The sequence below is a fragment of the Hyla sarda genome, chromosome 1, assembly GCF_029499605.1.
Source record: "Hyla sarda isolate aHylSar1 chromosome 1, aHylSar1.hap1, whole genome shotgun sequence".
Taxonomy (NCBI): Eukaryota; Metazoa; Chordata; class Amphibia; order Anura; family Hylidae; genus Hyla; species Hyla sarda.
In genome coordinates this window covers 250,517,379-250,534,285 of record NC_079189.1, presented here as the reverse complement: position 1 = coordinate 250,534,285, position 16,907 = coordinate 250,517,379, and the positions used below count along the sequence as shown (strand labels likewise).

At 41.5% G+C, this 16,907-nt stretch overlaps 1 protein-coding gene across 7 annotated transcripts in view; it reads left to right on the top strand.

Annotated features, from left to right (window-relative positions):
• The window catches only part of LOC130367743 (tyrosine-protein kinase ZAP-70), a 318,125-nt gene that overhangs the window by 258,659 nt on the left and 42,559 nt on the right, over positions 1-16,907 (top strand). For all 7 annotated transcript variants that reach the window (XM_056570477.1, XM_056570457.1, XM_056570467.1 and 4 more), the window contains 6 exons: positions 4,308-4,446; positions 4,708-4,789; positions 8,072-8,106; positions 12,294-12,342; positions 12,832-13,012; positions 14,278-14,490. In XM_056570477.1, coding sequence (XP_056426452.1) covers positions 4,308-4,446; positions 4,708-4,789; positions 8,072-8,106; positions 12,294-12,342; positions 12,832-13,012; positions 14,278-14,490 — 699 coding nt within the window. The remainder of the gene's footprint in view (positions 1-4,307; positions 4,447-4,707; positions 4,790-8,071; positions 8,107-12,293; positions 12,343-12,831; positions 13,013-14,277; positions 14,491-16,907) is intronic.

Sequence of the window (16,907 nt, the reverse complement as noted above, 5' to 3'; positions counted from 1 at the left end):
AACAAAGTGGCTCATAAAATCAAGTACATATATAGACTGTCTAGCTTGAAGGCCATACTACACAGGGCTATTATTGTTCCAAGTGTAATAGCCCCTACAATCAGTTCAGCAACAATGATTAAAGTGAAGGGACACATGATACAACCATGTAAAAGCTCTTTAACTGAATATCGAGCTATGAGTTTGGCGCTCGTGCAGCTCTAGGTCTGTTTTAAAGAGCCCTAAATTTAGACTAACTTTAAGTTAGTTTACTTTACACCAGAATGGTGTGCCCAAATGTTATTGAATATATAATCAAGTCATGTAATCCAGTTGTTCTGCATAAATTACTTTAGAATTCTGGTGCACTTGTAATAGTAAACCAACAGTGTAGAAATATATAAATTTATGTTTATATGACATACCAGTAGGAGCACAATCTGACACTCACAAGAGAAGGAAGGGTTAACAGAGGATTCCACATTCATGTAACAATGGGTCAATGCTTACTTAAAATGCTTGGGCTGGTACAACACAGGAACACATGAAAAAGCTGGAGATAAGATAAAACAGACTATGACACTGGTAAGGTTTTCATAAGAAAAAGTGCTAGACAAAGGAAAAATTGATTTTTGGACATCATTTGATTCTGACAAACTGGAATCTGAGTTGATGGTCCCTTGTTAAGAACTACAAATTAAGAGAGTATAATTAAATAAATAAGAAAATTCTACCCGTTTAGGCTGTTTCCACACAGGTTTTTTTCACACTCTTTTTTGGAAAACTGCAAAGGAATTTCAAAGGAATGGGAAATATAAGAATGGACTTACACTGCTCCTTCCTGCTGAATCCACCTCTGACTTTGGCTCAAAAAGTGTAGTAGCCGTTATCCAAAATATGCCAGAAAAAAACCCTGTGTGGAAACGTAGCCTTAGGAGAAGGACATGCCTGTAGAGTGCCTGTAGAGTGTCCAATTGTCTCCCCTGCAATGTAATCACTGATTGGTTAGCATGGCAGTCAGAAGCCAAAATTGCTGATTTTTGGTCATCTCTTATATCACAAAAAGTACATAAAAACTGATCAAAATGTTCCATTAAAAACTAAATTTGTACCAATAAAAACTACAGATCATGATGCCACATGTGAGTCATATCCAATAGCCCCATAAAACACACTATGCAGAAGCTAGCTCGGATTTATTGACATGGGTCATGTTAGTAAATTCTGGACAGCTCTAAAATTGCAGAAAACTATTTTTCACGTGCAAATATGTGTTGTCTGTTGCATCAAAAAATTTACATACTGAGCTGCAAAAAAAAGTCAAAAATCATTTACACCTCTAAATTAAAAAAATAAAAATACTGTCATTTTTGGAGACTTGTTTTAAACCAATAAAGCAACAAAAAAGGGTGGCTCTCCCTCTGCATAAAGCAGTGTTGGTAGGCAAGCGCTTCATACACTGTTTATGGGAGTGTTGGAGATAACCAAGTACAATACCACCATACTGTTACTGGGAAAAAACAAAACACTTCGCTAAGATCAGTATTCTTTTCCCCACATACATTTTCTAAATGACAGTTTTATCTGGTTCTGCTCCTAGTCAATAGATATTAGCAGCACATGGTAGATATCAAAACTTCATAGGCTGTGCAGATTGTATAAGTGATTACAGTGCAGTTTAGATTACTTCTAGTGACTTACAGGAGGCGTCTTCTCTCTATGAATCATAGGGGGTGTCTTTTCTGATTGCTAGACAAACATTTAAGTCTCCTTGCTCAAGCACCATTCTCACATCTATACAAACTCTCCATCTGTTTTGACCCACACAGTAACAGTGTCAACTTTGTTCCCCCACATAACAGTTAGCCCCTCTAAGTGCCCCTATATAATAGTTAGGCCCCACAATATGGCCCCATGTAGTAGCTAGGCTTCTCCATATGTCTCCACACTGTGCCCCAATATAGAAGCTGGATACCTCCGTATACCCCACACTGTGCCCCCATATAGCAGCTAGGACCTTCCATATGCCTCCACACTGTGCCCCTTTATTGTGCTCCAATATACTAGCTATTCCTGTCCACATGCTCACCCCACACTGTGCCCCCATAAAGTAGCTAGACCCCTTACGGTACCCCCATATAGTAGCTAGGCCCCTCTATATGGCCCCACACTTTGCTCCAATACAGTCACTAGGCACCTTAATATGCCCCCCACACCATACCCCCATAGAGTAGCTAGACCCCTTGTAAGAAATAAAAAATCTGCCCATCTAGCCCATTGCTTCCCTGAAGCTGCTGGCGGTCAGTTCTTGTGCAGCATCTCTTTTCTCTTCTCTGGTGCTGGCACCATCTGACAGATATGATGCTCACACATGAAGTCTCAACTCTATGCTGTGACAGAAAGGAAAGCCGCTGGTTATAGCTGCAAGTTTCCTAAATCCCTGGACAGGCCCACCTTCCCCTCACATCTGTTTTTTTCTTTTTGTCTAGCTGAGCTTATTTTCAGGAAGGGGCCTGGAGCTGCACCTCCATCAGTCTCTACCTTAAAGTGTCCCTTTCATTTAAAAAAATACTTTTGACGTGTCCTAGCCACATATCAAAACTTTTGTTTGTTCAGGGTCTCAGTGGTGAGAACCCCACCGATCAGGAGAATGAGTGGGGATAAGTATATTGCAGCACATATTAGTCCCGGTTCTCAATAATCTTTGTCTTGCTTCTCTATGGGACAAAGATTGCCAAGAGCTGGGGAATAAGGTGCACTGCTTTGCCCTTATCCTTGCTCAGTCTCCTGATCGGTGGGAGTCCTCGCACTGAGACTAGGACCAATCAAGACTTTTTACATGTCTATGTGACAGTTTAATCTGGCCCTGCTCCTAGTCAATAAATAAGATCAGCTTGCAGCAAAGCCATAACTGTGTCACATTAAACTCAGTTTTTCCATATATTCACACTATTGTTTTACATATAAATAGAACTGTAGCAACACTTTAAATAAATGTGTTTTCTTTGAACTCTGCAAGTGCTGTTATTCTCCCTAAAAATAAAGATGTTGACATCAGGGTGTCAACTTTACCCTTTTCACTGAAGCAAGTGTCTACACAGTCTGACATTGTTCAATAAGGTTTGCAGTCACTGCTGGTATATACTGTAAATGGGCCCTGCCGCCATAAACTAGTTTTAATTTTTTTATAGATTATATAAAATTAGGCAACTTTACAATATGTTTGCATTAAATATTTAACTTTTTTATGGGAAAAATTGTTTTTAAAGTTCTGTCCACTAGGGGTCCCCATACCATGTAAATCACTATTGTTCGCCTGTCTCTACATTCCCATTGACTGTGGCAACTCTGCACAGTCGGAACACAGGAAATGGGTAAGTGCTTAGCACTGAGCTATATCCTTTTCCCTTTCAATCATTGTGCAGAGCAAAGCACAGTGTGAGAGCTGCGGGCTCTGCCCTCATTGACAGAGTAGGGAGAATAGACTGAAAAGCACAGTGGCTGTCAGCAGTATCTGCCATCTCCTACACAGACAACTCTGCAACCTTTCTTAATAACTGGTGAAAACATGGTGGGGGAGGATAGTTGGAGGGATATACTGTTGCTGTTTTTGTGTGCAGCAGTTGCTGAGTATGTGTTTGGCTGAGCATGTGTGTGTAGTAGAGCTGAGAGTGTGTAGTTGAGCTTTGTATGTAGTAGAGCTCAGTGTATGTATGGCTGAGCTGTGTGTGCAACAGAGCTGAGTTTGTATGACTGAGCTATGAGTGTAGTTGAGCTTCTATACTTCCCTTCTATTTGTAGCTACTGCCAAGATAAACAGAGAGTAGGCTACAGGGAATAGACTGCAGCTGATTGGCTGCTGCTGTCAATCTGGCAACCACGGGTTTACAGCAGTGAGGGCAAGCATCATCACTGCCTGGAAACACCTACAGAGTTAAGGAGAACAGAGGATGGATGTGCAGCAGAACAGGGCTACTTACAGTCACAGGAAAAACAAAATAAAATAAAAAAGGCTGAACGTAATCAGAGACCATTATCAAGTATGGCTGCAGTGCTTGCATTGTGTGTCTCAGTGATGACAGATACGCTTTAAACAGGCAAGTCCAGAGAGAAAACCTATAAAGTGTGAAAATAATACAACTTTGACTTTGCTTATAAGAATAAATATTTAGTTGAAATCCCTGAATCCTTGTATTAAATCTAATTGTATTTATATGTTAATGTAATTTGTTTAATAAGAAAAACATCCAAATTGTAGCTAATAGAGTCTTAGTAATTTTTTACCAAAGTACCCTTGCCAATAATCACATTTGTTCTGGTTATTAAAGGATAAGAGAGAGGAAAGAGCCTGGTACCTTTGCCTTGTCAATAGTTTATGGAAAGACAGTTTATCATTATAGGATTGATCTTGACAAATCTGGGAAATATTCAATACCTGAAGGCACAAAATTTGATACATTGTGGAAGGTAAGTGCAATCACTAGATTACTGAGTTGTCTGGAGCTGTAACAAGGTTTCCCATAGACTTCAATTGTGCCCTACTGTACCTGTGTTTGCCTCTAATTTTAAGCCAGTGGTTACAACGATTGTCACATTGTCACGTGTGCATGAGGGATACAGGTGAGTGTCATATGTCAGATACACATTTACATTATATCATAAAAATGTGTGCCTACAACAATAAAATTAATAAATAAATAATCAAACTTCTTTGTGTCATTTTTTAAGCTTGTGGAGTACTTAAAACTCAAATCAGATGGAGTTATTACAGTTCTAAAGGAGGCCTGTCCAAATGGCAACACAGTGGGTGGTGAGTCAGAAAAATGAAGTTTTCATAAAATAATCTACTTTACGAAGAATAAAAGACATATATTTTGGAACAGTAAACAGTTTTTAATGTTTGGTGTTAGCTTTTTAAATATTCACACCTGCTAAATAAGCACACTAGGCTTATTTTCTTAGCTTGGCTGTGAAAACAGGGATAAGATCATCTGAATCTTCTAATTTTTATCTGTGGGAGGATGATTTAAAGTGTACCTGACATTTGTAAAAACTTTTAATATAATGTAGGCAGCAATATATGTATATTTGTAATATACATTGGCTATTTTTTTTATTTTGTTAGCTGAAAAAAATACTGTCTTGTCCCTGCAGCTATTGCCTGTGTTCCTTAGCTGGGACAAAACACAGGAAGTGTGAACGGGACAAGCAGGGGTCTATGCAGGCTTCTTGCTTGTCAATCATGCTGTATGAGCCAGGTGTGTCACAGAGCCTCACTGCACAGAGCCCTGCTTGTCCTCACTGAACAGAGCCCTGCTTGTCCTCACTGCACAAAGCCCTGCTTGTCCTCAGTGTACAGAGCCCTGCTTGTCCTCAGTGTAGAGAGCCCTGCTTGTCCTCACTGCACAGAGCTCTGCTTGTCCTCACTGCACAGAGCCCTGCTTGTCCTTACTGCACAGAGCCCTGCTTGTCCTCACTGCACAGAGAGCCCTGCTTGTCCTCACTGCACAGAGCCCTGCTTGTCCTGACTGTAAAGAGCCCTGCTTATCCTCACTGCACATAGCCCTGCTTGTCCTCACTGCACAGGGCCTTGCTTGTCCTCACTGCACAGATCCCTGCTTGTCCTCACTACACAGAGCCCTGCTAATCCTCACTGCACATAGCCCTGCTTGTCCTCAGTGCACAGAGCCCTGCTTGTCCTCACTGCACAGTGCCTTGCTTGTCCTCACTGCACAGAGCCCTGCTTATCATCACTGCACAAAGCCCTGCTTGTCCTCACTGCACAGAGCCCTGCTTGTCCTCACTGCAAAGAGCCCTGCTTGTCCTCAGTGTATAGAGCCCTGCCTATCCTCAGTGTACAGAGCCCTGCTTGTCCTCGTTGTACAGAGCCCTGCTTGTCCTCAGTGCACAGAGCCCTGCTTGTCCTCAGTGTACAGAACCCTGCTTGTCTTTACTGCACAGAGCCCTGCTTGTCCTCACTGCACATAGCCCTGCTTATCCTCACTACACAGGGCCTTGCTTGTCCTCACTGCACAAAGCCCTGCTTGTCCTCACTACACAGAGCCCTGCTTATCCTCACTGCACATAGCCCTGCTTGTCCTCACTGCACAGAGCCCTGCTTGTCCTCACTGCACAGAGCCCTGCTTGTCCTCACTGCAAAGAGCCCTGCTTGTCCTCACTGCACAGAGCCCTGCTTGTCCTCACTGCACAGAGCCCTGCTTGTCCTTACTGCACAGAGACCTGCTTTTCCTCACTGCACAGAGAGCCCTGCTTGTCCTCACTGCACAGAGCCCTGCTTGTCCTGACTGTAAAGAGCCCTGCTTGTCCTCACTGCACATAGCCCTGCTTGTCCTCACTGCACAGGGCCTTGCTTGTCCTCACTGCACAGATCCCTGCTTGTCCTCACTACACAGAGCCCTGCTAATCCTCACTGCACATAGCCCTGCTTGTCCTCAGTGCACAGAGCCCTGCTTGTCCTCACTGCACAGAGCCCTGCTTGTCCTCAGTGTAGAGAGCCCTGCCTGTCCTCAGTGTACAGAGCCCTGCTTGTCCTCAGTGTACAGAACCCTGCTTGTCTTTACTGCACAGAGCCCTGCTTGTCCTCACTGCACAGAGCCCTGCTTGTCCTCACTGCACAGAGCCCTGCTTGTCCTGACTGTAAAGAGCCCTGCTTATCCTCACTGCACATAGCCCTGCTTGTCCTCACTGCACAGGGCCTTGCTTGTCCTCACTGCACAGATCCCTGCTTGTCCTCACTACACAGAGCCCTGCTAATCCTCACTGCACATAGCCCTGCTTGTCCTCAGTGCACAGAGCCCTGCTTGTCCTCACTGCACAGTGCCTTGCTTGTCCTCACTGCACAGAGCCCTGCTTATCATCACTGCACAAAGCCCTGCTTGTCCTCACTGCACAGAGCCCTGCTTGTCCTCACTGCAAAGAGCCCTGCTTGTCCTCAGTGTATAGAGCCCTGCCTGTCCTCAGTATACAGAGCCCTGCTTGTCCTCAGTGCACAGAGCCCTGCTTGTCCTCAGTGTACAGAGCCCTGCTTGTCTTTACTGCACAGAGCCCTGCTTGTCCTCACTGCACAGAGCCCTGCTTGTCCTCACTGCACAGAGCCCTGCTTGTCCTCACTGCACAGAGAGCCCTGCTTGTCCTCACTGCACATAGTCCTGCTTGTCCTCACTGCACAGGGCCTTGCTTGTCCTCACTGCACAGAGCCCTGCTTGTCCTCAGTGTACAGAACCCTGCTTGTCTTTACTGCACAGAGCCCTGCTTGTCCTCACTACACAGAGCCCTGCTTATCCTCACTGCACAGAGCCCTGCTTGTCCTCACTGCAAAGAGCCCTGCTTGTCCTCACTGCACAGAGCCCTGCTTGTCCTCACTGCATAGAGCCCTGCTTGTCCTCAGTGTACAGAGCCCTGCTTGTACACCCACGCTTCCTGTATTTTGTCTCTGCACAGGCAATTGCTGCAGGGACAAGAGAGGATTTTATCATTAAAAAAATCTACACAATTTTAATTAATGTATATTACATCATACATATAATGCCATTATCTACATTATATAGGAAAGTTTATGCACATAATGCAAGTTTATACAAGTAATTTTAAATAAAAAAAAATCAAAATATAATAAAATGGGACGCTCCACCCCTAGACATCCTATCCCCTATCCAAAGATGTCTGATCGCGGGGTCCCGCCGCTCGGAACCCCCGCAATATGTTCTGCAGCCCCCCCCCCCCCCAGTAATCTGCTGCATGGAACGGCGTTCGGCTGTGGCTGATGGCTCACGATGAAGGGGACGGAGGATCGTGATGTCATGCCCCCCCCCCATCTATGCAAGTCTATGGGAGGGGGCATGTCTAGGGGCAGAGTACCCCTTTAAAGTAGTAAATTGTTGACAGAGAGAATAAGCTGAAGATATAAAGATAGCTCTAACAGGCCATGACTTAGGCTGAACTACTTCAGTCCCAAAATTAACACTAGCATACAGCTGTCTGAAGAAATATATGCAAAGATGTGGTTTGTTTTATTAAGTTTTACTCCCTAATTTACTTACTTTACGTAGATTGAATGCTTGTATTTTTACAGGATTGTCTGTAGTTCCTCCATCACTACCTAAATATGTAAGTACATATGAAAACTTCATGTATATTTATTTTAAAAAATAGCTTTCTTAGGGTATGTTCCGATGGGCAGTCCATTGCCAACATTGGCAAAAAATCCTGCTGAATGTTAGGGTTTTAACCCCTAGAGGACATATGGTGTAAATGTATGTCATGCACTATGACGTACATTTACGTCATTAACATAAAATAAGTGCAGGATCTGCACTCACTTCATGCATGGTGGGTCCTGGCTGACCTCACCACTAATAACGGATGCTGATGCCCACCATTAGCCCCTTAAATGTTGTGATCTATGGCGATCACAACATCTCAAGCAGTTGCAGGCTTGGGGGACACCTATGGACCTCCTGAAGTGCAGTTGCAGGGGTCCTATGAGTAAATATGGCGTCTGGAGGAGTATAGCCTTCCTGCCAGCAGACTATACCAGTAGATCACTTATCGTAGAGATCAGTGCTATGCACTGAACAGTGATAGTAACCAAAATATTGCTATAAATAGTTCCCTGTTGGGACCTAAAAAATTTGAACAACAAAAGTAAAATAAAAAGTTTTTTAAACTAGGGTTGTCCAACTTTTTTTACTATTGGAAAAGACCATTTTCACCATTACAATAGATCTTTTGTAATCTGTCCCTCCAGCCACTGTAGATCTTTACAATGCAATAATAATTATTTATTTATTTATTTATTTATTTATTTATATAGTGCTTATTCTGCAGTTCTGTACAAGTATGTCAACACTCACATTGGTCCCTGTAAACAATGAGGTTCTCAATCTAAACTTCAAACCGACCTACCGACCTATAGTTAGGATATAAAAAATGAAAGTGTACATGTTACAGTTAAAACTAGTTTTTAGGTAAAACTAGCTTTCCCCAGTGAAAACTAGTTTTAACTAAATGCCTTTGTGAAAACTAGTTTTGACAAAATGCCTTTGTGAAAACTAGTATTGACTGCTTTTCCCCAGTGAAAACTAGTTTTAACTGAATGGCTTTGTGAAAACTAGTATTCACTGCTTTTCCCCAGTGAAAACTAGTTTTGACTGAACACCTTTGTGAAAATTAGAATTGACTGCTTTTTCTAGTTAACACAAGTTTTTACAGAATGCCTTGGCTGAAACACCAGTTTTTACTTTGTACAAACTAAAATATTCACTGAACGCCTTCGTACACAGTAGAATTTATGCCATTGTGAAAAATAGAATTGACAGTTTTTTTGTGTTTGTTTGTTTTTTGGTTAAGGTTGTTTTTTGTGACATATTGTGCTTTATATTACTGTAGTAGTAAATTTTGTTAATATATGCAGTGTTTTTTTTTGTTGCATTTTTCTAGATTAGAAATTCTCCACTTGTAAGTAGGCAGGCATCAATTTCCACCACTACCCCCCTTCCCCCTGGCATACCTACCACATGTGGCTCTTCCTTCTTTTTCCCCTGTCAGCTCCAGCGAGGTGCAGTGATCATGGTGGGGGGGGGGGGGTACTGGTCCTGAGGCAAGATGTCTGGCTATCAGCCACCATCTTACCAGGCGCAGAGCTACACGTTCAGTGGCGGCCAATATCTGCATGACATACATGTGCATCACAGGTCGGGAAAACCTTCCATGACATACATGTATGTCATGCATCGGGAAGGGGTTAAACTAGTTTCAACTAGGCAAACCTGTTTGAGTGAAATGTTTCAAATCTTTCCTCTGACCCCAGCAGGCCTCTGTGTGAGTAATGTCACATTACAGGGATAATAACCCCAATGATGTCACAGTACAGGGATAATACACACAGTGATGTCACAGTACAGGGATAATGCACACGGTACAGGGATAATACACAGTGATGAGTGATGTCACATTACAGGGATAACCCCAATGATGTCACAGCACTAAGATAATGCATACAGTGATGTTACAGTATAGAGTAAATATGCAGAGATGTCACTGTGTTGGGGTGGGGTAGTATAAAATGGCAGGGGCCAGTATTTATACTCTTATCTTTGTAACTTTCTAATCCTTTGTTCTCTTGGGGTCTCAAATCTTTCCTCTGACCCCAGCAGGCCTCTGTGTGAGTCTGATATCACATGCACAACAGGGGGCGGGGTGGAGAAGGGGGAGGAAAAGGGGGTCCTCCTGGCTCTCCTGTCATTTAAATGTGGACAGATGGCTCGCGCTGACACTGATGCTCCCTGAGTCGGCAGGACAGCTTGAATATCTTTGGAACTTGTTTGGGGCTGCTTATCCACAATCCGGACTATCCGCAGTTGGCACCTTATCAATTTTTCTCTTCCGTCCACACCAAGGAAGATTAGCTACAGTGCCATGGGTTGCAAACTTCTTGATAATGTTGCGCACTGTGTAAATGGCAAATCTAGATCTCTGGAGATGGACTTGTAACCTTGAGATTGTTGATATTTTTCCACAATTTTGTTTATCAAGTCCTCAGACAGTTATCTTCTCCTCTTTCTGTTGTCCATGCTTAGTGTGGTACACACAGACACACAATGCCAAGACTAAGTGAACTTCTCTCCTTTTTATTTGCTTTCAGGTGTAATTTTTATATTGCCCACACCTGTTACTTGCCCCAGGTGAGTTTAAAGGATCATCATATGCTTGAAACAATCTTATTTTTCCCCAATTTTTCAAGCGTACCAAGAATTTTTGCAGCCCATTTTTGGAGATTGGTATGACATTATGTCCAATTTGCTTTTTCTCCTTTCTTTTTTGGTTTCGTTCCAATACACACAAAAGGAATAAACATGTACATAGCAAAACATGTGTTACTGCAATCCTTTTCTGTGAGAAATACTTTTTTTTCTAGAAAAATTTCAGGAGTGCCAACATTTACGGTCATGACTGTATAAATAAGAAAAACTATTGTTTTGCCAAGATGTACAGCATTTCAAAAGTTTTGTTATGGTGCTTGGTGGAGGGGTACACGGGTATGCAAGAACGACATGGTCGGCCCACATGAGCGTGCTTAGCAGAGGGGTACACGAGTATGTGGAGGCGGCGTGGTCAACCCACTATGAGTTGAGCCTGGCGACGTCGCACAACCAATAAGAATCATTCTCAAGCACCATGTGTGAGCTAGATGAACTTTCGTTTTTGGTTAGCAGTAAATTCTAGTTTGTATGAAGTCGTTCAGTAAATATTCTAGTTTGTAAGAAGGCGTTTAGTAAAAACTGGTGTTTAAACAAAGATGTTCAATAAAAACTTTTTTAACTAGGAAAAAACAATCAATTCTAGTTTTCACAAAGGCATTCAGTCAAAACTAGTTTTCACTGGGGAAGAGCAGTCGATTCTAGTTTTCACAAAGATGTTCAGTCAAAACTAGTTTTCACCGGGGAAAAATAGTTTTAACTAAAAACTAGTTTTGAAGGGGTATTCCAGGAAAACACTTTTTTTTTATAGATCAACTGGCCCCAGAAAGTTAAACAGATTTGTAAATCTCTTCTATTAAAAAAATCCAAATTTTTCCAGTACTTATCAGCTGCTGAAGTTGAGTCGTTCTTTTCTGTCTAACTGGTCTCTGGTGACACCTGTCTCGGAAGCTGTCCAGAGTAGGAGCGAATCCCCATAGCAAACCTCTTATGCTCTGGACAGTTCCTGAGACAGACAGAGGTGTCAGCAGAGAGCACTGTTGTCAGATAGAAAAGAACAACTCAACTTCAGCAGCTGATAACTATTGGAAGAATTAAGATTTTTTAATAGAAGTCATTTACAAATCTGTTTAACTTTCTGTAGCCAGGTGATCTAAAAAAATCTTTTTTCCTGGAATACCCCTTTAACTGTAACATACAACATCCACAAAAAATTAAATTCATTCAACAGTCCTGGACAACCTTTTTAAAGGGGTTCTCCGGTGCTTAGACATCTTATCCCCTATCCAAAGGATAGGGGAGAAGATGCCTGATCGCGGGAGTCCCGCCACTGGGGACCCCCGTGATTTGCACGCGGCACCCCGTTTATAATCAGTCCCCGGAGCGTGTTTGCTCCGGGTCTGATTACCAGCGACCACAGGGCCGACGGGCGACGGCATGTGACGTCACACCTCCGCCCCTGTGTGACGTCACGCTCCGCCCCTCAATGCAAGCCTATGGGAGGGGGCGTGACAGCCCTTTAATAAAATTCTCAGCAAACTCTAATACTGTATACGAAATATTAACATTTTATCAATCATGATCTGTTTTATCCAGAGACAGCCCTCAGCTAATTTTGATGGATACACCCCGGAACCTGCCCTTGGTAAGAACATGATGGGATTGGGATATTTGTATGTATATTACTATGTAATGTATCATTGTATTATTAGGACCAGTTTCTCTGTATAGAAGCAAATCAGGGAATTACTAACCTTTCATTACCAGTCCTATATCTAGAATTAAATGAGTACTGCAGCCATAGACACTGTAAGTGTCTGATCGCGGGGGTCCGACCGCTGGGACCCCCATGATGATCTTTACGGGGACACGGCATTACCGCGGCTAATGCGCATGTCGTCGACCTCACTGAGGTCGATGACACAGACCCTCCATACAGCTCCATGGGAGAGGTGGTGGACGCACAAACGCTGTATCCCCGCCTCTCCCATAGAGATATATGGAGGGGGCATGTCGGCCTCGCTCTATGGCTCCTATGTTAAACCTATGTGTCTCCATAGTTATAAACTATTATAACAAGAACTTTATTTGCTATACCACATCTTAATATCTTGTAATCTACTATTATGATCAGGCGGTTCTAAACCTCGGGTTTTGCCTATGGACACCAGTGTATATGACAGCCCCTACAGTGACCCAGAAGAACTGAAGGAGCGCAAAGTCTTCTTAAAAAGAGAACTTCTTCTGATAGATGAAGTAGAACTGGGCTCAGGAAATTTTGGCTGTGTTAAAAAAGGGGTTTACAAGATGAAAAAGTGAGTCTTTCTATTTTACAATTGTCCTCCATCTGCTGAAATAACTCGACAAAAGTAATAATGAATAAAAATTCACTGAAAATGAAGTAATGAAAAGCAGACATTTCGTTTGATTTATTAATTTGAAAAAACGAATTAATAAATCTGGACAAAAGTGATGGTTCCCCTGAACTTAATATTTGGTTACAGAACCTTTTGAGTCATTCACCGCAACTCCCCGTAACTCTCAATGACACTTCTGTTCTTGTCTACAGGTATCTTGGCCCACTCCTCCAGCTGTCTGAGGCCAGGTTTCCACTTGTTTTTTTTTTTTTAATTTTTTAACAAAAATAAATAAAAAATGCTGAGAGAAAAAAACACCAGACAAAATACCATTGCACTTTACTGTATTTTTGCGTTTTTTTTATGTCTTTACTTTTGTGTGGACAGCGTTTTTTTTGCCAGTTTTTCCTATACATGTGCCCACTCCTTTTTGTTAACTCTTTAGTAAAAATAAGATAAAAAGAGGCAGAAAAAATGCAAATACAAAACTCACACTTCTCTCACAAAGAATTCTTTAGGGTGCGTTCACATGTGCCTTTTTTTGCTGCAGATCTGCAGCAGATATGCTGCTGCAGATTTTTCTGCCCATTGGCTTCAATAGGCAGCAAGATCTGTTGAAGCAAATCTGCAGCAGAAAATACGCACGTGTGAACGCACCCTTAGGAGAAAAATTACAAGATTTTACAGAAATAAATAAATAAACATTTGAACATGCTCTAGTTTTGAAAAACTGTCCAAGAAGAGTCCAAGAATGCAGAAAAACACAAAGATAAAAACATAAAGTGGGTATTGCGTTTTGCAATTCCCTATTGATTTGTAGCTAACATCTGTTCAGCGTCTCATGAAAAGAACGCTGTATGGCCATATGGGGATTTTTGTTTTTACTTAAAAAAGAAAAAAAAACAGATGGGAACTACCTAGCCTCAAGGGTATGTCCACAGGTAGTGTATATACTGAGGATTCTATGCTGCAGATTTTATGCTGTGTTTAATTTTTCCATGTACATTGTTTTTCACAGTATAAAATCTGCAGCATAACATTCATGGTGTATATATTTTAGTTTTAAACTTTTAAGCTTTTAGTTTTAAACTGCTTTAGTAGAATGAAAGCTGAGCTGTGACTGGTTGCCATGGCAACCGCAAAAGGTTTATTCCACAAAGTATAATACTTAATCGCTTCTTTGCATATGTACATTATCACTTTACTTTTGTAATATTTTACAGGCGTCAAATAGATGTGGCCATTAAGATATTGAAGATACAGAATGACAATGAAAAGTCTGTAAAGGATGAGATGATGAAAGAAGCAGAAATCATGCATCAACTGGACAATCCTTACATTGTTAGAATGATTGGTCTGTGCAAAGCAGAGTGCCTCATGCTGGTCATGGAAATGGCCGCTGCTGGACCCCTGAACAAGTTTCTTTTAGCAAAAAAGTGAGTCTTAAATAAATTAAATAGTGTAAATATAATATATGCATACAATATGTGTGTGTGTGTGTGTGTGTATATATATATATATATATATATATATATATACGGGGTCAGTACTTTCCTCGGGGAGAGGGCACCTCTTCAGGTGTAACGGGGATTCAAGTTAGACCATTTAGCACTCCGCGGGCTTCTGGGTAAAAAAATATTTAAATGAGAGGTGGTGTGGTGAGCTAATTTAAATATATATATATATATATATATATATATATATATATATACAAACAGTACCCCCTCACTTTGTAAAGATTTTATTATATCTTTTCCTTTGACAACACTGAATAAATGACACTCAACTTACAATGGCCTCAGCATACAATATTTTCAACATACTCTGGTCTTTTCTGGACCATTGTAACTTGAAACCAGACAACATACAAAACTACAGACAGTTTTACTGAAGCGTATGCACTGACTGTCTGATGGCATCTTCCTACAGTGCAAGGAGGTATTTCATATTCTGTACTACTTTTTACCTGTGCTATTAGATGCTCCTTTGGACCCCAGGTGAGGGCGACTCCATTTTATTTTTTTGGGATGCTGTGTGTACTGTACAGGACCCTGAAGAAGCTCCTGTCCTTTACATATATTTACAGCTCCTAGCAGATCTTTCTTACTTTTATATGTAAGGATTTGCTTTATCTGTATTAGTTATCTATTTTTCTGTAATCTTCACTTTTTCCTATTTTTGGATGACATTTTGGGGCTTCAGAACCAATTACCAGGTTTCCATAGAGTTATGGTCTCAATATACAATGGTTTCAACATACAATGGTCATCCTGGAACCAATTAATATTGTAACTTGTGGGATCACTGTATTGAGTGCACAGCCTACATGCACACCATGTTTTTGCTATCCAGTTCTTGTATCAGGTTTTTTGTAAAAAACGGATAGGCAAAAACCGGACTCAACCGTATTAAACCGTGTGCACATAGATCAACCTGTATCCGGTTTGAAACCGTATACGGTTTGAATCGTGATGTACGGTTTAATCCGGTTGTATCCGTTTTCACCCTAAAAAAAGTGTACGTCTGTCAATGTTCGGCTTGTTTTTAAATAAAGTTTTTCCAGAAAGAACATTCTAGAAGGTGGGTGGTGTTTTCAGCTTGCATTGCACATGTGCAATAATAAAAACAGAGGGATTAAAATGGATGCAACCGTACACTCATACGGTTTAGTCCAGTTCTCATTGACTTCCATGTTAATAAAAACGTATCCGGTTAGGATACGGTTGGTCAACCGGACCTAAAAACGCTGTATACTCCGGTTGCGAACACGGCTGAAAAACCGGGCCCAACCGTAAAAGTCGCCAAACGGACATAACCGCATGATGCGTTTGCAATACGGTTTGCAATGTTAAGTCAATACATCCGGTTTTCAATACGTTTTAGTACGGTTTTTGAAGGAAAACCGTATACGGGAACTGGATTGCAAAAACGTGGTGTGCATGCACCCTAACTGTTTAATGTTGTTGACCTCTCAAACTAACTCAACACACATTAATGTCTAAACCTTGGCAACAATAGTGAGTTACAATGTCCAAATTGGACCCAAAGTGTCCTTAGTATTGAGCGGCAGGGGCCATATTCAAATTTGTGATATTTCGTGAATATATGAATGAATATTCGTCCTATGTTTGCGAAATCCACGTATTCGCTATGTTCGTTCTCTTTTTTTTAAAGCAAAAATTCATAATTAAATTCTCATAGTGTGCATGCACGATTATATCTCACCCAAAAGAAGGGAGGGATCAGTGTCCTCTGACTGAAAGTGCCGATATTCACGAATATTAGCATATTCGCATATTCCCATATTCGCAAAAAAAAAGAATATTCGTCATTACAAATATATATCACTATATTCTAAATATCCGTAAAATCACGAAGTGCTGATATTCGCTGTAGAAATTCGCATTTCGAATATTTGCCCTCAACACTAGTCAGTATGTTGTGTGGCCATTATTTTTTAAGCACTGCCTTAAAGAGGTATTCCAGGATTTTTTTTTACTTGACTGTGCTACAGAGGCTGTAAAATGTGTGTAGTTTATAATGTAGTGTCTGTACATATGTTTATTGGTGGTCTCACAATGTTTATGTGATCTTTGCCCCGATGTTTATTTTTATCAGCATACAAAATGAGTGTCGTCTCAGGTTTCGCCAGAATGCAGTGTGGTCCGAGCAGGACCGGCCCTACAATGGGTCCCGCTGAGTTTAATGGACCCAGGTGGCACCTTTACATGAGCGGCAAATTGCTGAAGATTTTTGATTTTTGTCCATCAAGGTGCCACTCAGGGTGTATGGAGTGGGCTCCTAACTCGAGCTCCATACCCGGAGACCCCTAGCTGTTTTCAATAGCTGGAGG